This window comes from Pseudorca crassidens, chromosome 2, assembly GCF_039906515.1.
Source record: "Pseudorca crassidens isolate mPseCra1 chromosome 2, mPseCra1.hap1, whole genome shotgun sequence".
NCBI classification, from domain to species: Eukaryota; Metazoa; Chordata; class Mammalia; order Artiodactyla; family Delphinidae; genus Pseudorca; species Pseudorca crassidens.
This window is the reverse complement of record NC_090297.1, coordinates 27,864,300-27,888,161: the sequence shown is the minus strand read 5'-3', so window position 1 is coordinate 27,888,161 and position 23,862 is coordinate 27,864,300. Positions and strand designations below refer to the sequence as shown.

The following is a 23,862-nucleotide window of genomic DNA, read 5'->3' as shown; positions in this document are numbered from 1 at the left end:
TCCCTGCCAGAAGGTATGCTACGTATGTCTTACCTATTCTCATTTAAACTCTACAAACATAGGAGGGAAGTATCCTTACCCCATTTTACAAAGGAGGGAACTGAGGGAAGGACAGGTTAAGTAACTTACAAACTCAAAGGAAGCATCAGAACTAGAATAGGAACTTAGTTTTGACTGGCTTCAAGCATATATTCTTTCTGTTGCTTTGTGCCACTTCTATACAGATGTAAAATCACAGTATTATGTAATTACTGTAATTTTAAATATTGTGTAAGGTGCATTGGGAGCACAGGGAAAGGATCCCTTATGTCTGTCTAGGGAGGAGAGGAAGGCTTCACAGGATGGGTAGCGCTTGAGTTAATAGCAATTGATGAAGAGCTTCAGACAGAGAAGAGCATGTGCCAAGTCATGGAGGGGTGAGAGAATGTGGTGTGTTTAGTGGTTGAGTATTTCACTAGTAAAGTGGGAGAAGAGAATAGATTTTAGATGTTCAGGTAGAATTGATCCAACTTAGAGATAGCAAATGAAGTATGAGGGTCAAGGAGGATCCAGGAATACTCAAGAGGTTTCTGGCTTCAGTAAGTTGAGTTTGTGACAGTACCATTTACTGAGGGGCTAGGAACAGGATTTGGGGGGAAGTAATAAGTGTTGGAATCTGTTGTGTTAAGGGGCTCGTGGGACATTCAAGTGGTAATTTGCACTGGGAGGCATTTGCCCATATGGATGTGGTATTTAGAGATTAGAGAGTTACCAACCTGTAGGTATTGTGTTGCCAGATAAAAATGTAGAATGCTCAGTTAAATTTGACTACCAAATGAACAATGAATATTTTTTCATATAAGTATGTTACATGCAATGTTTGGGACTTACTTATACTAAAGAATTATTTGTTGTTTATTTGAAATTCAAATTTAACTGGTCATTTTATATTTTTATTTGCTATATCTGATGACCCTATATAGGTGATAGTTGAAGTCATGAAGGTGGATGAGATTGTTCAGGGAACAAAAGTAGAGAAAAGAGAGTAGAGCTCAGGATAGAAAGCTGGGAACTAGATTAATTTAGTGCTTCAAAATGGCTTCAAAGTAGTCCCTCAAGCAGCAGCCTCATCATTACCTGGGAACTTGTTAAAAACGTATATTCTTGGGCCCTGCTCCAGACCTGCTGAATCAGAAATTCTGAGGCTGAAACCCAACACTCTATGTCTTAATAAGACTTTTAGGGGCTTCTGATGCCACTGAATTTGGAACCATTGACTTCAGGGGTGAATATAAGATCAATGAAGGATACTAAGAAATAGTAATGATGAATTGAAGTAATAACATAATACGAAGACAACCAGTGGAATCATTGGCAGTGTCAGATGTATCTGAGAAGCCAAGTAAGATAAAACCTAAAATTGTTTGTTGAATTACACAATAGTGAGATGATCGGTTATCTTAAAACACCTTCAGTTGAAGTAGTAGCCTGATTGCATTGTGTTCAGGAGGGAATCAAAGTGAGGAAGTAGAGAAAGAATGGAATACTTTTTCTCTAAGTTCGGTTGTAAAGAGAGAGAGAAGAGAGGGCAGTAGTTCCTTAGGGAATAGGTTCCTTGTAAGCCGAAGGGAAGAAACCTTTATGGAGGTTGTGAAAGGAACAAAGGCAAGAATGACTGAGACTGTCTTGAGGATCTCCACATTTGCTGCCCATGCTGAACTTTTGCTGAACTCTCTAACATAAAACTGCTGAATAGTTGCTGAGTTGCCAAAAGGAAAGAACAATGCTGAGAACTGGACTCTTTCTGGACTAAGGAAACCATACCTTTCCCTAGTAATGGATGAAACGTGCTTGATAACCCAATCGTATGAACAGAACAGTTTTATCGTCCAATCCAAATTCTTGGTAAACAGCTTGTGTAAGCCTGTGTGAGCTTCCTCCTTTTCCCCATAAAAACCTCCACCCATTTTCCTCCACTGGGACACTATTCTGGGTTCTTCCAGAATCTGTGATCCCTGAATTACAATTCTAAGAACCTAAGTAAACTACCTTTTTGCCTCTTTACAGTTCATGCTGCTTTTAGTTGACAAGATAGAGAGAGGCTGAGGATACACAAAATCAGTATGAAGTGCTGTAAGAAGGGAGAGGGAAAGAGATCCTGAACATAAGCGCTGTTTTAGTCATGACTGAGAAGGTTGCCTTCTCCTGTAAGGTTCAAGGACAGTTTGCTGATCAATTTGTAGGCATGGTGGGGGGAGCGGGAATCAGAATGTTGCAGGAATTCTTACTTAGCTGCTTCTATTTTCTTGGTGAAATAGAAACATTACTGAGCAGGAAGAATGTGGGGTTGGGACTTATGAGTGATGGAGGTGTGGAACAGTTACTTTATGAAGTAAAAGAAACTGACTAGGGAAATGTAACAGGCATATTAGAAAAATACTAGAGATTGAATTGATGGTAAGACAATTTTTTATTGAGTCTTAAGTGTTCTTTTTGGTAAGTTGAAGGAGGTGTATATAGGTACTTTAACTTCCTCTTCTTTTTGCAAGTGCCAATAAGTAAATACTGTTATTTGAGTATAATGTTTAAGAACATTTGAATTGAATGAACTTGAATGCCCACTTTGAATTGAACTAACTTAGATTCATTCATTCAACAAATATTTATTCAATGTCATAATTATGAAAAGAGTAAGAGCTAGCATTTTTGTTCTTAAATCATATTTAACTTCTGGCTAACTGCAAGACATCACACTACACACTTTATTTGTATTAAATCATTTATCCCCCATAAATCTAGTCCAGTGGGTTAGATAATATTATCTTTATAGATAAGGAAGTTGAAACTGAGAAAGATTAAATAACTTGTTTAAGAACCGGGATCGCTAGTGTTCTGGCATTCCTGCGGCATACCCCTTTCCTTTTCTCCCCTTCTTGGGGCCTTGGGGTCATGGGCAGCATTCTGTATTCTGGCTGGTTGGCGCAATGCTTGAGTGGCCTGGCAGGGGAGTGGGCCACATGCGCGTGGAGGACACTGTGGACCGGAGGGAGGCACACAGCATGGCTGAAAATCGAGAGCCCCACGGGGCCATCGAGGCTGAGCTGGACCCGGTTTAGTACACCCTGTGGAAGCGGCTTCCCCACTGCCTGCACTGGAAGCCCAATGACATTTCTGTCAACATGAAGACTGACGTTAAGGCCCAGCTGGCCCACTGCCAGAAACTGCTGGACGGACGGGCATGGGGTCAGAACTCATGCACTGAGATCTACATGCACTGGCCATCAACTGCACCATGAACATTGCCCTACAGCTTCAGGCTGGCAGCTTCAGGTCCCGGCAGGTGGTGCCAGTACCTCCACTGTGGAGCTTGTCGTTGAACTGGAACCAGAGACTTACACGTGAGCGCTGCTGACCCAGATCTACAACAACTCAGCCATCCACATCTGTGTCTTCAGGGTCGCACCCAAGTAATTGAAATGAGGCTGTCCTGTCTTATCCACCCACTGCATACAGCTAGGCTCAGATGTGGCTCTACTGAGTACTGTCATGGACCTTCTACCAGAGGCATGTAGGAAAAAGCCTGTCCTCCTTGCAGCCCCGAGGACTATGAATTCAGAGGGCGAATATTGTCTTTTGTTGGGCCCAAGCAGTGGGTCTTTCTGAATCTTTGTGTTCTGTAACCATTGTCCTATACAGTCAAACGTATCAAGTTGTGTTGGTGTCCGGCCACCCCACTGCAAAAAAAAAAAAAAAAAAGAACCAGGACCACACCTGTTTCTGTCTGCTCCCGGAACCCATAGTCTTCTTTGTTATGTTGACTGTGCTGGGTGTTGAATGTACAGAGGTGGAAAAACAGATATGGTCCCTGTCCCTAGTGGACATGGTCCTTTTGGTCTAGTGTATGTGTGGGGGAGGAGGAGGGGTGTTAGACATTAAACAGATTATCACCCAAATAAATATGATATGATGTATTATGACAAGTGCTGTGAGTGAAAGGTGATGGGAGAAGCTACAACAGGGGAACTTAATTTCCATTGGGGACCAGAGTTTGAATTCATTATAGTAATTATGTTATATTGTATTTGTACATTTAGGAGGGAGACAGCATGGATTTTGAAACAGAGAGACCTGGGTTTGATTCCCATCTGTGCACTTAGTATCTTTGTGACCTTGGACAAGTTGATGAACATCTCTAAGCCTCACTTTCCTCATCCATAAAGAAGGTTCAATAATTCTTACCTTATAGGCAGCAGTTTGTTTGGTGCCATAACGTACATCATGGGAAGTGGTAAATTAATGCAGTGGTTCTTAATCTTTGGCATTTAATATTCCAAAGAAATTCCAAAGTAACTTTGGGAACCGATACATTTGTCATTTATTTTGCTAAGTACAGGGAGATTAAAAATACAACTACCATTTATTATCACCATTGTTTCAAAAAACTTTGAGGGCGGGCTTCCCTGGTGGCGCAGTGGTTGAGAGTCCACCTGCCGATGCAGGGGACATGGGTTTGTGCCCCGGTCTGGGAAGATCCCACATGCCGCAGAGCGGCTAGGCCCGTGAGCCATGGCCGCTGAGCCTGCACATCCGGAGCCTGTGCTCTGCAATGGGAGAGGCCACAACAGTGAGAGGCCTGCGTACCGCAAAAAAAAAAACCCAAAAAACTTTGAGGGCTTCCCTGGTGGCGCAGTGGTTAAGAATCCGCCTGCCAGTGTAGGCCACACGGGTTCGAGCCCTGGTCCGGGAAGATCCCACATGCCATGAAGCAGCTAAGCCCGTGCACCACAATTACTGAGCCTGCGCTCTAGAGCCCGCGAACCACAACTACTGAAGCCCGCATGCCACAACTACTGAGCCCATGCACCACAACTACGGAGCCCGCGAGCCACAACTACTGAAGCCCACGCGCCTAGAGCCCGTGCTCTGTAACAAGAGAAGCCACCGCAATGAGAAGCCTGCGCACTGCAACGAAGAGGAGCCTCCACTCGCCACAACTAGAGAAAGCCTGTGCACAGCAACGAAGACCCAACGCAGTCACAAATAAAATAAATAAAATAACTAAAAAAAAAAAGAACACTGTCATTTAAAAAAATAAATAAACTTTATTTGAAATACGTAAGGCTGTTTTAACAACCCCCCCCCCCCCCCGCCGCTCCAAAATGTAGGGTAGTTCTGATCTCAGAATAAAGGCCACTCTTTTTCAAGTTAGGTATATGTATTTTAATTTCTTTCATGATTACGTGTTATTTTAAAGCATTTTGAAGAATACATTAAAGATAAACCTGATTTAGGCTGTGTTGATTTTTTGTGTAATGAGCAGATTGCATTGAAACTCGTGTCTTCTGACATTAAGAGATATGCCACTTGCAAATCTGTTGGCTAAAATTACTAATTTGATCCAAACTCTAAATCATTCAGATTTAATTTCATTTATTGCTCCGTTATAAACACAGCCTATAAAAGGGGTAGTGCTCAGCATTGAAATAGCTGTGTATTACTCCCATATAACAAGATTACATTTGAGAAGTAGATATAACTATCATAAAAGATGCTTCAGTTCTAAAGATCCTTTTTGTAAAGATTAAATCTAGGGCTTCCCTGGTGGTGCAGTGGTTAAGAATCCGCCTGCCAATGCAGGGTACACAGGTTTGAGCCCTGGTCTGGGAAGATCACACATGCTGCGGAGCAACTAAGCCTGTGCGCCACAACTGCTGAGCCTGTGCTCTACAGCCCGCAAGCCACAACTACTGAGCCTGTGTGCTACAACTACTGAAGCCTGTGCACCTAGAGCCTGTGCTCTGCAACAAGAGAAGCCATCTCAATGAGAAGCCTGCCCACCGCAACGAAGAGTAGCCCATGCTCGCCGCAACTAGAAAAAGCCTGCGCGCAGCAACGAAGACCCAATGCAGCCAAAAAAAAAGAAAGAAAAAGATTAAATCTAGTCTAATAACTTGTAAATTTTGACTTTTGAGGTATTTGAAGGCGATTACGACTATAATGTAGAAGAGATGAATATGACAGTTATTTTTTTGTTTGAATTTCTAGTTTCCTCAGTACTAACACTGTATTCATTTCTCTGTCTCTTCTTTTTTTCTTTAAGGAATATGTACATGCTTCAAAGCCGAAAACTCAAGAAAGTGAACTGAAAATTAGTGCTGTCTTTTCAGTCAGTGACAGTCCTCTTGGTAAGAAACAGAACTGTAAGTTAGTTAGAATCAGTATTTGTTATATTCTGACCAGTAGAATTGAGGGAAAGTACCTCATGTAAGTCTTTTTCTTCCTTTAGACAAAGCAGTGCTTTTCAAACTGGCTAGCTGGTCTTGACCAGTATTTTAAAAAGTGGAATATAATTACAGTTGGTCCTTGAACAACATGGGTTTGAACTACGCAGTTCCACTTACAGGTGATTTTTTTCAATAAATATAGTACCTGTATTTTTATTCTACAGATCTGTAAATTAACTAAGTGTGGGGACATTTTTATGTTCTATTGGAGATCACAATATGTGGAATCAGAAGAACTAGGGTTTGAGTCCTGATTCTATCCAGACTGTTTCAGCTTCCTGCCCTTGGATGAGTCATTTATCAATTCTTTTGTTTTTGAGACAGAGATAGCAGGACACAGATTTTTGACTGCGTGGGGTCGGCACCCCTAACCTCTGAGTTGTTTAAGGGTCAACTGTATATCAGAGTGTGGTGCATGTAGTAAGGAAGCATATTATTTCATGAAACTACTGTTTCAGTTATTAAATTTTATATACATATACACACACATGCACATACAGATGTATGTGTGTGTCTCTTGGGTTATAATGTGAAATAGTTCTAACTATGTGTCATGGTTCAAAAGTTTGAAGCTGCCTGTTTTAGAGTGGTTATTGCCTCAATATTGGATTTCAAGACTGAGGGAATTTGTCCTAAAAAATAGAGAATGTGTATATGTTCATGTTGATGTGAAAACAGTTTTTGTTGTTGTTGTTGTTTTTTCTTATTTTGTTTTTATAGCCCAACAGTTGACCCCAGGCTTTCAGCTCTCTCTTGCATCATCTGGCCCAAATATATCGCTTCCTTCAGTTCCAGCCGTAGCTATTCAGGTTTTTTGTTCTGGTTGCAAAAAAATGCTTTATAAGGGGCAAACTGCATTTCATAAGACAGGATCTACTCAGCTCTTTTGCTCCACAAGGTGCATCATCGGATATTCTTCACCTGTCTGCCTACCACCTCCTCCCAAGAAAACCTGTGCAAACTGCTCAAAGTATGAAATTCTTAATTATATCCCTTACTTTTTAAGTGTTTTTAGTTCAAATATGCTATTGCTATTTTAAATCTCTTTAGCTCATTTCCCTGGAAATACTTTTTAGCTAATTGAGAAGTTTGCAAATTCTAAAGTTTTGTAAAGTTAAATAAGTGACTTGATGTAAAAAAGTATTGTTTAGACCAGTTTTCCTATCTCTTTCAATTAGAAAGAAATAAATTATTTGTGAGAAACTATAGGACCACTCCTATATTGTACGTCTACTGTAATTGTAGACAACAATACTCAAAATTGTTATCTTGAATGTTATTGAAGTATAGAATGAAATAATATCACCCGTATAATAGTATATGAAAGTTATTTAATTCTTTAGAAGGTAAATGGCCACAAAAATAATGCATTTATTCCTGAAAAGTCCTTGTGAGCTTTTGTTGGGGGTCATTGTTACTTTATAATAATGCATAGATGCAGAGAGAGGAAGAAATAGCAATGAAGTTATATAAACTTCTTTCTCTGCCTCAGTAAGTTTGAAGAATTTGGCACGTTTTACCTATTTGTGTGGTAGTGCAATTCTAGGAATACAGTGTGTTGTCAGTAGTCACTAATGTAGAGCAAGGAAAGTTAAGAGCTTGGTTTTAGATTGTAGCTCTATCACTTACCAGCTATATGACCTTGGGTCAGATATTTAACCTTTCTAAGCCTTAGTTTCTTCATTGGTAAATAATATCTACTTCCTCAGGTTTTAATGAGACAGTGTTGGCACAGGACCTAGCACATAGCAAATGCTTAATAAGTGGGATCCTATTATTTTTAATAATAAATTTGGTATTATGTATATTTAACATAATTTATAGGTCTCTATTTTGTCTTTGGCGATATATGATAGTTTCTTTATCTGCTTGGTGTGTTGGCCTTAGGTATCTAAAAGTAGATCCTGTTAAAATGGAAATCCCCGACTAAAAGGAAAGAGGCATTTTAAAACATTTTACTTAAATATTCAAATTTAGTTTTGTTCCAAAATGCCCCTCTAATACCTTACTTTAACTCTTTTATGTCATTCTCATGAAACTGATCTGGAAGAGTAAATTTAGTTTTTTGTTTTTAGATATTCAATCTCAACATATCAAATATCAAAAGGAAATTAATTAAATTTTAAAGAACATAACACCGCCTATACATCCAAATACATATTCTCTTAAAAGTAGAGACTCTTGTCATTGGCTTTTTACCACAATGCTGTTGTTATTCAAAATTTTTTTTTGTCTCTTGATTTTGCATTGCCTTCAGAGGCTGTGAAACATTCCTTTAGACTAAGTTAGGTGATAAATCTATCTTTCAAGCTGGGGTTTGATTTTTGCACATTGCCAAAAGTTACTTGATGTCTTACCAGCTGACTAGTGTAGATGATTAAACTGAGTCATACTGTTAAACATGGTCTCTGACTATAAAATTAAAAAGTTGTGCTTAGAGTTCTTATAAACTAAAAGAGAAATTAGAAAAAATGTTTGAGCCATGTTGTTGGGAGAGGTATGGTTTCTCTAAGGTGAATGTTAAGATGCAACATATATTTGGATGTATAAAGTTTAGAATGCATTTATATTTATGTGCACAGATTTTCATTAAAAAGTCATTCTCATTGGTTTACTTATATATATATAGCACTGGCAGATTTACATTATTAAATAAAATTCTTAATTGCTTTCATTTTAGTAGAAAAATTACTTTTCAAAATTAATACTTCATCTGCATGTAGGCATATCCACTTGGTTTCCAAGATTCACTGTCATATTAGTAAGGCTAGGTGAGTTTTAGAACATTAAAGTAGTGCTCTATTGCTGTTTTTTTATATTTTTAATTTTTTTTTATTTTGGCTGTGTGGTGCGGCATGCAGGATCTTAGCATGCGGGATCTTAGTTCCCTGATCAGGGATCAAACCTGAGCCCCCTGCATTGGGAGCACGGAGTCTTAACCACTGGACCACCAGGGGAGTCCCTGTTGCTGTTGTTATTCTTTTGTAGTTTACCATGGAGTTCTGTATAATAAAGGTACAGGATGGAAGGCAGAATAGTGGAATGATGAAGTCCATGGACTGTAGAATCAGACTGCCTCGATTTGTATTCTGGCTTCACTGCTTACCAGCTGAATGACTTTGGCAAGTCATTATTTAACCTTTCTGATTTGGTGTCCTAATAATACTTACCTTACAGAGTTTTTTGATAATTAAATTGGATAATTTGAGTAAAGAGACCAGTGTGTGGCACATAGAAATTACCCAGTACATTATTGTAGTACATAATATTATTGCCATTAATTTTCTTTACTGTGTGGTCATTAATTAGAAACTAGTGTTTCTAATTAATGACTATTTCCTTCAGTTTTTATACTTGTCAGAAGAATGGCAATAACTTAGTCTCTGTTTTTACTGGCAGTGCTTATTGTAACAATTAGCTCTTACAGAATAACTCTACAAGTCTCATAGAACAACTCAGTTATTTGTATCCTTTTTGTTTCATTCTTGTTTCCATCTGTCCTCTGATACCAAGCCTTAATAGTGCTTTTGTCTGTCATTTGTTTCTTTGGTCTCTTCAGTTATAGTGAAGATTTATATACCATGCTAATTTTTAATGCTAATCTTTGGTAGTTCATCTGTTTCCCAAATCTTACATTTAAATAAAAAGTTTTTTCATTCCTTATTTCATTCATGTTTCTACTCTTGGCAGCTACTGGGTAGTAAGAGGACAAGTGTTTTGTGGTCTGGAGTTGTGGGATGGCCACTTGTTCTGTTGGCTCCAGTGGATGAAAGTTGGTTGGAGCTGGAAGCCTCAATGTTTTTTTCATGAGCATCTGGCTAGATATATTTTAAATGTAGCTCTCCTTCAACACATCTCTGAATTCAGTATTATAAACTCCATTTTATACATGAGGAAATTGAGACAGTAATTGCCTCACTCATTGTCACTCAGATGATAAGAAATAGAACTAATCATCAAACCCAGTTTCCCAGATGCCTTTTCCAGGGCTACCCATTTACTACTATACAATAGCTGCCCTTAGTAAATGTAGTTATTTTAGCTCACAAAGAGGAAGAAATTACAATTACGAAGAACACATTTCATTTTGCCTTTGTTATTTATTTTTAGAGACATTTTAAATCCAAAGGATGTGATCACAACCCGATTTGAAAATTCCTCTCCTAGCAAGGATTTCTGCAGCCAATCATGCCTTTCTTCTTATGAGCTAAAGAAAAAACCTGTTGTTACCATATATACCAATAGCATTTCAACTAGGTGCAGTATGTGTCAGAAGAATGCTGATGTAAGTTGAATTTCACCTTTATTGGGATTCTCTTCACAGATTAGATGTTTTTAACCGGCTTTGCTTATTTTGTATCTGTATGTGTTTTTATTTCCTAGATTCGATTTGAAGTTAAATATCAAAATGTGGTACATGGTCTTTGTAGTGATGCCTGTTTTTCAAAATTTCATTCTACCAACAACCTTACCATGAACTGTTGTGAGAACTGTGGAAGCTATTGCTATAGTAGCTCTGGTCCTTGCCAGTCCCAGAAGGTTTTTAGTTCAACAAGTATCACAGCATATAAACAGGTATGAATATCAGTCTGTTGTGTACAGTTGGGCTTACCCCTTCTGAGATGGCTGCACAGGGATGAAGTGCAGCGTAAAAGAGTGAGCTCTTCCCATCAGTTGATCTTGGTGTGTGATTTCCCCTCCTGAAAAATGGGATAGATTCTGATGCTGTAAGGGTTGATTTGACAGTGAGATGATATAGGTGAACTAGGTCATTTTTTAGGGTTTCCTTCATGGCCAAGAATTCACAAATATAATTTCATGATTTGCTATGAGTCTGAAATATTCTGTGACATATTGATAGTGAAGAAAACCCCATATTATTGTGAATAAACTATGACCAAGAGTTAAAAGATGATACAATCAGCAAATATAAAACATCTTTTTCCTTTTAGAAAATATATATTTTAAATGTGTTTTGGAATGAATTGTAATTATTCTGGCAACATTGCCTTATTAGAATACTGTAGCTTTTTTGTTTTCTTTTTTCTATTTTCCAACTGCCTTTTTAAAATTTTAGCTAATTTTTATTTATTAGTTTCGTTACTAAATATATTAATTTGTGTCAGTTTAATTATTGCTGAATAATATGGGGTCTTTAAAAAGTTATTTTTTAAACAGGTATAAATGATAATTAAAAGTTTTTTTCAGTTAGGATGTTTGGTTTATTTTTAATTCCTTTGAGCATCTATTTGAGTAATAGATGTTCATCTTTGGAAAGTATCTCTTTTCTAGAAACTTAGCCACTTTTTGCAGTCTGGCTACTACTTTCACAAGAATAAAATCCATGTTTTATATATATGTGTGTGTGTATATATATATACATATATATATGTATTCCAAAAATCATTTCCATTCCTGATTTTGTTACTGGTATTATACCCTATCAACTGCATGAATGATGTTCGTCTTTTACCAGGAAGGTTATGTATTGTAACTTTGCAATTTATATTTTCCTACCTTTTACTTCCCTATTTAATTCATTACTAAAAGACCTTATATTGTGTCAGTGACAGGGTAGCAGTTAGGAGCTTGGACTTAGGAGCCAGATGAAGTAAGTTTAGTCTCCTACTTTATTGTTTATTTGTTAATTTAAAGTTTGTTTAAATTAAAAATATATATATAATTTTTTTAAAGTATCTCACTATGTTATTGAAAGGATTTTATGGTACAGTGTATGTAAATTGCTTAGTGTGGGGCCTGCTCATGGTAAGCACTCAGTAAGTAATAACATTGGTAATTTATATAAATGGTAGCATTATTATTGTTGTTGTTTCTTAAAACATGAATAACCTTACAGGCAAATTTTATTATGAAACTCAGCTTGAACTACAGGTAGTTCTGTAGAATCTCCTAATATACATTAAACATCTTTTCTATCTCCTGATAAAGAGTCTTCCTAGTTAAGTAACCTTCAAGGTGGTAGACTCTATCCTAGATTGATGTCCAGGTCTGTCCTGAGGGTGGTCCTTCGGTTCATGGATTACTTGGTCCTCTCTGATTATTTGTGATGAGAGAAGTATGTTATGACTAATTAGTTATTACTTTTAATGTGTTTTGTTGTTGCTAATATAGATGAGTAGTTACTAATATTTTTCAGTTTACATTTTACAGGCATACCTCAGAAATATTGTGGGTTTGGTTCTAGACCACTGCGATAAAGCAAGATTATATGTATCAATTCTTATATACACATACACACGAATATAATTTATATATATACATATTATATATATAATTGATATATATTCTTGGTTGAAAGAGGTATGTTTCAGGTCTATGTGGGTCCTTTCAAAAAGTAAAGAGCTAATCCTTAAATAATTCTAAAATAGTGTTTATAGACATTACATCAGTTAAGAGTTTTAGAGACATGTGATTGAGTTCATCCAGTTTCTGTAGCTAGGAAAGCAGCTTACTAGATAACTAACTTAGATAGATTATGTCTTTTCTTCACCTTTAGAAAGAGAGGGCATTTATAGACATACCTCAGAGATACTGCATGTTCAGTTACAGACCACCACAATAAAGCAAATAATGCAATAAAGTGACACACAAATTTTTGGTTTCCCAGTGCATATAACAGTTATGTTTACACTATACTGTAGTCTGTGAAGTGTGCGATAACATTATGTCTTAGAAAAACAATGTGCATACCTTAATTTAAAAATACTTTATTGCTTAAAAATGCTAACATTCCTCTGAGCCTTCAGCGAGTTGTAATCTTTTTGCTGGTGGAGGGTCTTGCCTCGATGTTGATGACTGCCGACTGCTCAGGGTGGTGATTACTGAAGGTGATTACTGGGGTGGCTGTGGCAGTTTCTTAAAATAAGACAATTAAGTTTGCTGCATGGATTGACTCTTCCTTTCATAAACGATTTCTCTGTGGTATGCAGAGCTGTTTGATAGCATTTGACCCTCAGTAGAACTTCTTTCAGAATGGGAATCAATCCTGTCAAACCCTGTTCCTGCTTTATCAACTAAATTTATGTAATATTCTAAATCCTTTGTTGTCATTTCAACAGTCATCTTCACCAGGAGTAGATTCCATCTCAAGACACCACTTGTTTTTGCTCAGCCGTAAGAAGCAACTCCTTGTTCATTAAAGTTTTGTCCTGAGATTGTGGAAACTGAGTCACATCTTTCGGGCTTCACCTCTAATTCTTGTCCTTTTGCTATTTCCACCAATCTGCAGTTACTTTATTCACTGACGTCTTAAACCCCTCAAAGTCATCCATGATAGTTGGAGTCAACTTCTTCTAAACTCCTGTTAATGTAGATATTTTGACCTCTTCCCATGAATCACTTATGCTTTTAATGTCATCTAGAATGGTGAATCTTTTCCAGAAGGCTTTTAATTTACTTTGTCCAGCTCTATCAGAAGAATCACAATCTATGGCAGCAATAGCGTTACGAAATGTATTTCTTAAATAATAAGACTTGAAAGTCAAAATTACTCTTTGATCCATGGGCTGCAGAATGGATGATTTGTTAGCAGGTGTGAAAACAACATTAATATCATTGTACATCTCCATCAGAGCTCCTGGGTGACCAGATGCATTGTCAATGAGCAATAATATTTTGAAAGGAATCTTTTCTTCTGAGGAGTAGGTATCAACAGTGGGCTTAAAATATTCAGTAAACCGTGTTGTCAGCAGATGTGCTGTTATCTAGGCATTGTTTTTCCATTTATAGAACACAGGCAGAATAGATTTAGCATAATTCTTAAGGGCCCTAGGATTTTTAGAATAATAAATGAGCATTGGCTTCAACTTAAAGTCACCAGGTGCAGTAGCCCCTAACAAGAGAGTTGGCCTGTCCTTGAAGCTTTGAAGCCAGGCATTGACTTCTCTCTAGCATGAAAGTCCTAGATGGAATCTTCTTCCAATGGAAGGCTATTTCATCTGCATTGAAAATCTGTTGTTTAATGTAGCCACCTTCATTAATTATCTTAGCTAGATCTTCTGAATAACTTGTAGCTTCCGCATCAGCACTTGCTGCTTCACATTGTACTTTGATGTTTTAGAGATGGCTTCTTTCCTTAAAACTCATGAACCAACCTCTGCCACCTTCAGACTTTTCTTCTGCAGCTTCCTCACCTGTCTCAGCCTTCATAGAATTGAAGAGAGGTAGGGCCTTGCTTTGGATTAGGCTTTGGCTTAAGGGAATATTGTGGCTGGTTTGATCTTCTGTCCAGACACTAAAACTTTATCCATATCAGCAGTAAGACTGTTTTGCTTTCTTATCATTTGTGTCTTCACTGGAGTAGCACTTTTAATTTCCTTCAAGAGCTTCTCCTTTGCATTTACAACTTGGCTAACTGGCACAAGAGGCCTAGCCTTAGGCCTCTCTTAGCTTTCCACATGCCTTCCTCACTAAGTTTAATCATTTCTAGCTTTTGATTTGAAGTGAGAAACGTGTAACTGTTCCTTTCACTTGACTACCTAGAGACCATTGTAGGGTTATTAACTGGCCTAATTTCAATATTGTTGTGTCTCAGGGAATAGGGGGCCTGAGGAGAGGGAGAGAGATGGGAAATAGCTGGTCAGTGGAGCAGTCAGAACACATACAACGTTTATCAATTTAGCTAGTCTTAAATGGGCGTGGTTTATGGTGCCCCAAAATAGTTACAGTGGTAACATCAAAGATCACTGATTACAGATCACCATAAAATATACAATAATAATGAAAAATTTTGAAATATTGTGGGAATTACCAAAATGTGACACAGTGAGCAAATGCTGTTGGAAAAATGGCACTGATAGACACAGGGTTGCCACAGATCTTCAATTTGTAAAAAATGCAGTATCTGCAAAGCATAATAAAGTGAAGCACAATAAAATGAGGTGTGCCTGTATTATTGTCTGAAAGAACTTATTTTTCCTACATCCCAACTTTTAGGAAAGTCTGTACTTAGTGTAGCTGCTATCATTGTCATGCTCAAATATTTTAGCCAAAGGCTTTGGTTGTAGGTAGATTTTATTTTTCTTTCCTTAAACCATATCTATATACGTGTGCTTGTACTAGGTATCTAAATCTTATTTTATTTTAATAGAATTCAGCCCAAACTCCTCCATATGCCTTGGGGAAATCATTGAGGCCCTCAGCTGAAATGATTGAGACTACGAACGACTCAGGAAAAACAGAGCTTTTCTGCTCTATTAATTGCTTATCTGCTTACAGAGTTAAGACAGTTATTTCTTCAGGTAATGTTTAAGTTTGATAAATTTATAGATTTCGTAACTGTTAAAGAAGAATGTGACTGCTTTTCTTTCACTTCGTTACAAACTAAACTGATCTATGTGGTTAAATAAAGACCCAAGGTTATTTTAGTTTCAAAGAGCTGATTTTTATTTTTATTTTCTTTGAAGGATCCATGCAGTATTTTTTTAAGTAATTAATTAATTTATTTTAGGCTGCGTTGGGTCTTAGTTGCAGCATGTGAGATATTTTGTGGTGGTGCGCAGGCTTCTCTCTAGTTGTGGCACACGGGCTGAATAGTTGTGGCGCACGGGCTTAGTTGCCCCGTGGCATGTGGGATCTTAGTTTCCCCACCAGGGACCAAACCCATATTCCCTGCATTGGAAGGCGGATTCTTAACCACTGGACCACCAGGGAAGTCCCACAAAGAGCTGATTTTTTTTTTTTTTTTTGCGATACGCAGGCCTCTCACTGTTGTGGCCTCTCCCGTTGCAGAGCATAGGCTCCAGACACACAGGCTCAGTGGCCATGGCTCACGGGCCCAGCCGCTTTGCGGCATGTGGGATCTTCCTGGACCGGGGCACGAACCCGCGTGTCCTGCATCGGCAGGTGGACTCTCGACCACTGCGCCACCAGGGAAGCCCAAGAGCTGATTTTTAAGTGACAAAGTTTTTCAGTGATTCTCTTGACTGAAGTATTTATTTTGTAATTTCATATGTGAAAAGAGAGAAAAAACACGTATAAGTTCCAAGTTAATTTTTGCGTTAAGTGGGACTTAATTGAGGTTAGCTTTACATATTATTGTAAAGTTCCTTCTTTTTTGTTTTGCATATTACTGCATATTTGGTTTTTTTACTCTCCTAATACATTTTTGGATCATTTGTTCATCTGTGTAACTTACTCATTGGTTTTTATTTTTTGCTACCAAGGTGTCCAGGTTTTGTGTCATAGTTGCAAAACCTCAGCAGTCCCTCAGTATCACCTAGCCATGTCCAATGGAACTATATACAGCTTCTGCAGCTCCAGTTGTGTGGTGGCTTTCCAGGTATGAGCTAAGGTAGTACTTTACCCTTGCAGTTCTCTTAGGCGTTGGTCTATGGCAAATGTTAACTGCTGAAGGACCATGCTTATTAAGTTAGAAAGAAAAAAATTCTATTCAGCTGTGATCCAAGAGGTCATTTCTGCAAAATGTCTGAGCCCAAGATTTGACCCTCAGTCCTTCTTAATTCAGAGTGCTCACCTAAACTACCTTTCTCTCCCACTTTCTCCCTTGGCTCTCTCCCTTTCAAAAGAATGGAAGCTAGGCTATGGTTTGGATAGGTGGCATGGTGATGTGCTCATGTGTCCCTTCGTTTCATCCTGGGCCAGATACATAATGAGTCCTGGTGTGGATATGGAAGCTTCCACGTACTTGTCCCATTCTCTTCTCTCTGATACACAGGGAAAGGGTAGAGTTTCCCATCCTCCTGGGTGGGAAGATGCCTGATGTAGTATCCCTGGCACAGGGAGAAAGAGACTACTGGTGGCCACTGTGCTCTTAATAGCCATGAGAGGCTGGTTGGTAATGGGAGTGCAGGTGAAGGGGTATCTTGGGGGAAAGGAGAGGGCTGCTTTAATTTATTAATTAGTCATGTACTAGAGATCTTTGTCTGGAAAGCCTGAATTTTAGTCCTCAATCTTTTAATGTTGCATTTCTCAGTCCTATTCTGGAAGTATGCCATTTCAACTCTTTCTGTGAACTACTCAATAAAATTTTCAAGAAACGTTTGGGGGGAATTAATTTATTAAAATGAGAAAATGAAATTGATCAAGTTACCTTATTTCTCAGTTGATAAAATCTTTGCCTTATTTGTATTCATTCAGAATGTATTTAACAAGCCAAAAGGAACAAACTCTTCAGCAGTGCCCTTGTCTCAGGGCCAAGTGGTTGTAAGTCCACCCTCTGGGTCAGCAGTGTCAGCAGGAGGAGGTAACACCTCTGCCGTTTCCCCCAGCTCCGTCAGTGGCTCTGCCGCAGCCAATCTCCAGCCTCCTGCTCGGTCCCAGCAAGTTGCTTTAACCCATACAGTTGTTAAACTCAAGTGTCAGCACTGTAACCATCTGTTTGCCACAAAACCAGAACTTCTTTTCTACAAGGTAAAGAGAGATCGTGGAAGGGATTGAATATGAGTTTATCTAAAGAAGTATTTTTGTCTTTTCATCTTTGACAGTCCCTTGGTTTGCTTTGAAATGAGAAAGAAAAGGATTTCTTAACAATAAAGCAACTGTTTAATTTAATTAGATATTAATGACTGTTCTTCCTCTGCAGGGTAAAATGTTTCTGTTTTGTGGCAAGATTTGCTCTGATGAATACAAAAAGAGAAATAAAGTTATGGCAATGTGTGACTACTGTAAACTGCAGAAAATTATAAAGGAGACTGTACGATTCTCAGGGGTTGATAAGCCATTCTGTAGTGAAGGTAAAGAAAAAAGCTCAGTTTTGGCCGCAGAGCATATGGTTGTTATGAAGTAATTCATGATGAGTTGAGCTGTTAATCCACAATTAATTTTCAAGTAATTTCTTTTATGAAGTATAATTTGAAGCTTTTTTATTGAGTTTATACTTAATTCACTTTAAATTCTATCCTTTTAAATGTTATAATAATCTCAATAAAGAAAAACTTTCAAAATATAATTAGGTCAATGGTATTCGTATATAGAAAATCTCTTTGTAAGTTTAGCTATGACTTCAGAGATCTTTTTGTTTTTGCACCCATTCATAAAGAGGGTACTTAGGCAATTACTGCTTCTTGGCTTAAGAAACTTTTATATTGGGTTGGCCAAAAGGTTGCTTCGTTTTTTTCTGTATGATGGCTCTTGTAGCACTTAGTTTTCTTTAACTTCATTCGAAACAATTTTGTTAGATTGTATGTGACAGCTGTCATATCAGCGTGCATTTAAAAAAAGACTTACCAAAATTGGTGAATTTTGGGGGACTTCCCTGGTAGTCTAGTAGTAAAGAATCCACCTTTCAACGCAGGGGGCACAGGTTTGATTCCTGATCAGGGAACTAAGGTTCCACGTGCCGCGGGGCAACTAAGCCCATGCGCCACAACTACTGAGCTTGCGCACCTCAACTAGAGAGGCTGTGTGCCGCAAACTACAGAGCCCACGTGCCCTGGAGCCTGCGTGCCACAACTAGAGAAGAGAAAACCCGCATGCCACAACTGGAGAGAAGTCTGCGTGCTGCAACGAGAAGATCTCGCATGCCTCAACGAAGATTCTGTGTGCCACAACTAAGATCCGACACGGGCAAAAATTTAAAAAATAAAAAAATTGGTGAATTTTTATGTAACCATTTTAATATTGAAGATGGAAGAAAAAAGCATTTTTGGCATATTATGCTTTATTATTTCAAGGAAATAAAAATGCAACTGAAACACAAAAAGAAGATTTGCGCAGTGTATGGAGAAGGTGCTGTGACTGATCGAATGTGTCAAAAGTGGTTTGCGAAGTTTCGTGCTGGAGATTTCTCTCTGGACGATGCTCCACGGTTGGGTAGACCAGTTGAAGTTGATAGTGATCAAATTGAGACATTGAGAACAATCAGCATTATACCACGCGGGAGACAGCTGACATACTCAAAATATCCAAATCAAGCATTGAAAATCATTTGCACCACGTTGCTTACGTTAATTGCTTTGATGTTTGGGTTCCACATAAGTTAAGCGAAAAAAACCTTGACTGTATTTCCGCATGCAATTCTCTACTTAAACGTAAGGAAGACGTTCTTATTTTTGTTTGTTTGTTTGTTTGTGTTTTGCGGTACGCGGGCCTCTCACTGTTGTGGCCTCTCCTGTTGCGGAGCACAGGCTCCGGACACACAGGCTCAGCAGCCATGGCTCACGGGCCCAGCCGCTCCACGGCATGTGGGATCTTCCCGGACCGGGACATGAATCTGTGTCCCCTGCATCGGCAGGCGGACTCTCAACCACTGTGCCACCAGGGAAGCCCTTGTTTTGTTTTTTTGAGCTTGGCTTTTTTCTCTTTTTTTTAAAATAAATTTATTTATTTACTTATTTTTGTCTGCGTTGGGTCTTTGTTGCTGTGCGCGGGCTTTCTCTAGTTGCGGTGAGCAGGGGCTACTCTTCGTTGTGGTACGTAGGCTTCTCATTGCACTGGCTTGTCTTTGCTGCGGAGCACGGGCTCTAGGCACGTGGGCTTCAGTAGTTGTGGCTCATGGGCTCTAGAGAGCAGGTTCAGTAGTTGTGACACATAGGCTTAGTTGCTCCGTGATATGTGGGATCTTCCCCGACCAGGGCTCGAACCTGTGTCCCCTGCATTGGCAGGCAGATTCTTAACCACTGCACCACTAGGGAAGTCCCAGTGTTCCATTTTTAAAACAAATTGTGACGGGCGATGAAAAGTGGATACTGTACAGTAATGTGGAATGGAAGAGACTGTGGGACAAGCAAAACGAACCACCACCAGCCACACCAAAGACCAGTCTTCATCCAAAGAAGGTGATGTTGTGTATATGGTGACATTGGAAGGGAGCCCTCTATTATGAGCTCCTTCTGGAAAACCAAACGATTAATTCCAACAAGTACTGCTTCCAGTTAGACCAACTGAAAGCAGCACTTGATGAAAAGTGTCTAGAATTAGTCAACAGAAAACGCATAACCTTCCATCAGGATAACGCAAGACCGCATGTTTCTTTGATGACCTGGCAAAAACTGTTACAACTTGGCTGGGAAGTTTTGATTCATCCACTGTATTCACCAGACATTGCACCTTCGGATTTCCTTTTATTTTGGTCTTTACAAAATTCTTTTAATGGGAAAAATTTCATTTTCCTGGAAGACAGTAAAAGGCACCTGAACAGTTCTTTGCTCAAAAAGATAAAGTTTTGTGAAGATGGAATTGTGAAGTTGCCTGAAAAATGTCAGAAGGTAGTGGAACAAAAGGGTGAATACGTTGTTCAATGAAGTTCTTGGTGAAAATGAAAAATGTGTCTTTTATTTTTACTTAAAAACTGAAGACACTTTTTGGCCAACCCAATACCTCTGATGTTTCTGAATATAGACGACCTAATATTTAGAGTATATGTTTCAAAAGTGATATATTTGTTTTGTGAATATAGATAAGACTGTCTTTTAACCTAGAGGCAAATAATTGTGTCAAGTATTTAGAAATTAGCTTAAAGTTGCTATCTAAGACTGTAGAAACTCACTTTACTGTCTTCAAGTTTATATAAACTTGATGTTTCTTGCTTTTATCCCTCTGGTTCTCAGTTTGCAAATTCCTCTCTGCCCGTGACTTTGGAGAACGATGGGGAAACTACTGTAAGATGTGCAGTTATTGTTCACAGACATCCCCTAATTTGGTAGAAAATCGATTGGAGGGCAAGTTAGAAGAGTTTTGTTGTGAAGACTGCATGACCAAATTTACTGTTCTGTTTTATCAGGTAAATGTAATATATCTCTTTGGCTTTCTGAAGTTCATACAAATTATTTTCTATTTGAAATATATTCAGATTATGTGAAGAAAAATTGGGTGTTTAGAATTGGGTAAATAAATTATGGGCTCCTAAAGCAAAATTCAATTGAATATAAACATGAAATCTTTGGGGTAAAGAGTATAGAATTAAAATAAATAAATAAAAGAATTAAAAAAAAAGAGTATAGAATTTCGGGAGACTTTGTTGTTGTTTGAAGATACGTTCCTTTAATTTTTGCTTTCTTATAAGGCACACGGACCTTATTTATAACTTTGGGTTTTTTTTAGTTAGAACTTTACATAGTTATGTTGCCTTAAGTTGCTCTCTCATTCAGAAAGTTACTCTGAGAAATTTGAAGTCAGACCTTGTTCTCACTTCATAGGTCAAATGACTCTGACCTCCTTAACCCTCACCTGCCTTCTTAAAAAAATTTTTTTTTTGAAAGGCTAACAACGAAAGCTATAATTAATTGAACCACTAATACATGTCCAGTGCTTCATAAGTGTTATTTCATTTACTCCTCACCACAATCCTAAGAGGTAGGTATAGTATTACCTGTTTATAAATAAGGAAAAAAAGTAAGGTCCAGGGAGGTTAAGTAATGTGCCCCTGAAGAAGCTGGTAGGTGATGGACAGCACCTGTAACATTCCAGTGAAATCACCTGTTTACTTGTCTACCTTCCTAACATATAACTTTCTTTGGGGGTCTTTTTCATAATTATATGACCAAGACCTATCTCAATGCTCAAGACGAAGGATATCTAGTTAGATATTTGTTGAATGAGTCAAAATCTTTATGACTCCAAAGCCCATATTCTTTATACTGCAGTAGGCTACCTCTTAACGTTAAAAAAAAAAAGCCTATCTTTAGATTCCTTCATCAGTAATTTTGAAAACAGGAGATAACTTTTATATCCTCTCAATTGAGGGCATCTATACGAAACAAATAGTGTATATATTTTTAAGTACAGTGTCTTAAGGTAGGAACCTTACATTTTGTGATCTCAACTGACTCATGTATCCTGTTTTCATAGTTCCTCCGATTTTATGATTATTGTTATATTTTCATTATTTTACAGTTTTAAGCCTATCCTGTTTTACATTTCTTTCTCAGATGGCCAAGTGTGATGGTTGTAAACGACAGGGTAAGCTAAGTGAGTCCATAAAATGGCGAGGAAACATCAAACATTTCTGTAACCTATTTTGTGTCATGGAGTTTTGTCATCGTCAGCAAATTATGAATGACCCTCTGTCACAAAATAAAGGTAAAGTTAAACTTGGCTAAGGGGGTCTTTATGTCAGTCCTAAGTTACTATCAGCACACACAGTTGTAAATAATATAATAAAACAAATTTCACTGGAGTCAAATAGCCTGAATTTCCTTAAATTTTCCTGTAAGAATTCTTAAAGATTGCTCTTGAGGGAAAATTAATCCTGATGCCTTTTGCTATCAAAATCAAACACACCAAGGAATCAGTAAACATATAAGCACTGATTTTGTAGGAAAATTAGATTTGATTGCTTTTGATTGAATTATCTGTACATAAATAACTTACACTAAGGGATATATGCTATTCAGTTAATAAACCAGAAATAAAAACAGAACATCAGGGCAAACAAAGGAAGAGGATATAAGTATGTGAATATGGTTGTTGTGACTGGTGTCAGATTTGATCCAGAGCTTGCTTGTAGCCAAGGAAAAAAGAACAACACATTAATTATATCAGAAAAAATAAAGTAGACCAGTTCTTCACAGGTAGCGAAGTTTTTCCTGGCTAAGAATAAAATAATTTTGCAAGTAGGACAGCTAATGTGGTCAGAATATCCAGATGAATAGATATGTGGCATGTTCTGAAAGTAGCTCTCTGAAGTAGCACTTCTCTGAGTTAGACTAAAAACATCTGATGTTATGTTCTCTCCTCAAAGCCTGGCATGCTGCTGAATTGACAGAATTCATGTGCTTTGACATTAAAGTCTGGCCTTTGTCTGCCTTTGCAATCTTATTAATCATCACCTTAATCACATATGCCTTGCACTAATCTTTTGTGTTATCATTCATTCCGTAAGACCAGTTAGGGTGGTGGTAGAATTTTCATTGTATAATGTGGGTTAACAAAGTCACTGTTTTTATGTGGATGGACAGCTACATCACCAACTTACTTATAAAAATTAGCATGTTAAATTTTTATTTGAATCAAGCTTAGGTGTAGGAATTTTAGTATTCACTAACGGAAAAGTCCGGTTAATCCTGAAGCTGATACCTGTATTTTCACCTATTAAGTATCAGTTGAAGTTTATAATTTTAGAGAATCAGGTACCCTTTAAGTCCTAATGAACACTAATCTGAACAGAATCACCCAACCCAACATTATACAGAGTTAGATATTTGCATTGTACCTTGAAACTTAGCTGTTAAACAGGGTTTTTTTAATGTGTGTGTGTGATCCTTTTGTTTATACTAGGTCTTACCTTTTTGTCTATTTTAATCAGTAAATATTTCTAAGGCACAAACTGCTTCAGTGGAGCTCCCTTCTGCAAGGACAAATACAATACCAGTTATAACCAATGTGGTGTCATTGGCAAAAATATCTCCTGCCCAGCTCACAGAGAATGTTGTTTTAAAAGGTATGACTTGATGTAAAGGCATTTGGGTAGACTGTAGAGGTGAGTGTTGTCTAGGGTAAATAGCTCTTATTGGTAATGTTTACATATATGTTTATATGAGGAAACATGCCCCTCTGTCTCTGAGGGAAGTGGGTAGCAAGCAGGGTGGCATGTATAGGGAAGGAAGTGGCATGTATAGTTTATTTTTTTAAGAACCCAATTGATTTTATTTATTTATCTCTTTTTTTTGATTTTTTTTTT

The 23,862-nt window shown here is 37.9% G+C and overlaps 1 protein-coding gene and 1 pseudogene across 15 annotated transcripts in view; both read left to right on the top strand.

Annotated features, from left to right (window-relative positions):
* Positions 1-23,862, top strand: part of ZMYM6 (zinc finger MYM-type containing 6) — a 43,447-nt gene that overhangs the window by 5,668 nt on the left and 13,917 nt on the right. For all 15 annotated transcript variants that reach the window (XM_067725417.1, XM_067725410.1, XM_067725421.1 and 12 more), the window contains 11 exons: positions 6,080-6,164; positions 6,984-7,233; positions 10,374-10,548; positions 10,647-10,838; positions 15,373-15,523; positions 16,448-16,563; positions 17,382-17,654; positions 17,827-17,977; positions 20,792-20,964; positions 22,112-22,262; positions 23,488-23,622. In XM_067725417.1, the coding sequence (XP_067581518.1) occupies positions 6,080-6,164; positions 6,984-7,233; positions 10,374-10,548; positions 10,647-10,838; positions 15,373-15,523; positions 16,448-16,563; positions 17,382-17,654; positions 17,827-17,977; positions 20,792-20,964; positions 22,112-22,262; positions 23,488-23,622 (1,852 nt within the window). The remainder of the gene's footprint in view (positions 1-6,079; positions 6,165-6,983; positions 7,234-10,373; positions 10,549-10,646; positions 10,839-15,372; positions 15,524-16,447; positions 16,564-17,381; positions 17,655-17,826; positions 17,978-20,791; positions 20,965-22,111; positions 22,263-23,487; positions 23,623-23,862) is intronic.
* On the top strand, positions 856-5,537 carry LOC137218487 (ribonuclease P protein subunit p20-like; annotated as a pseudogene).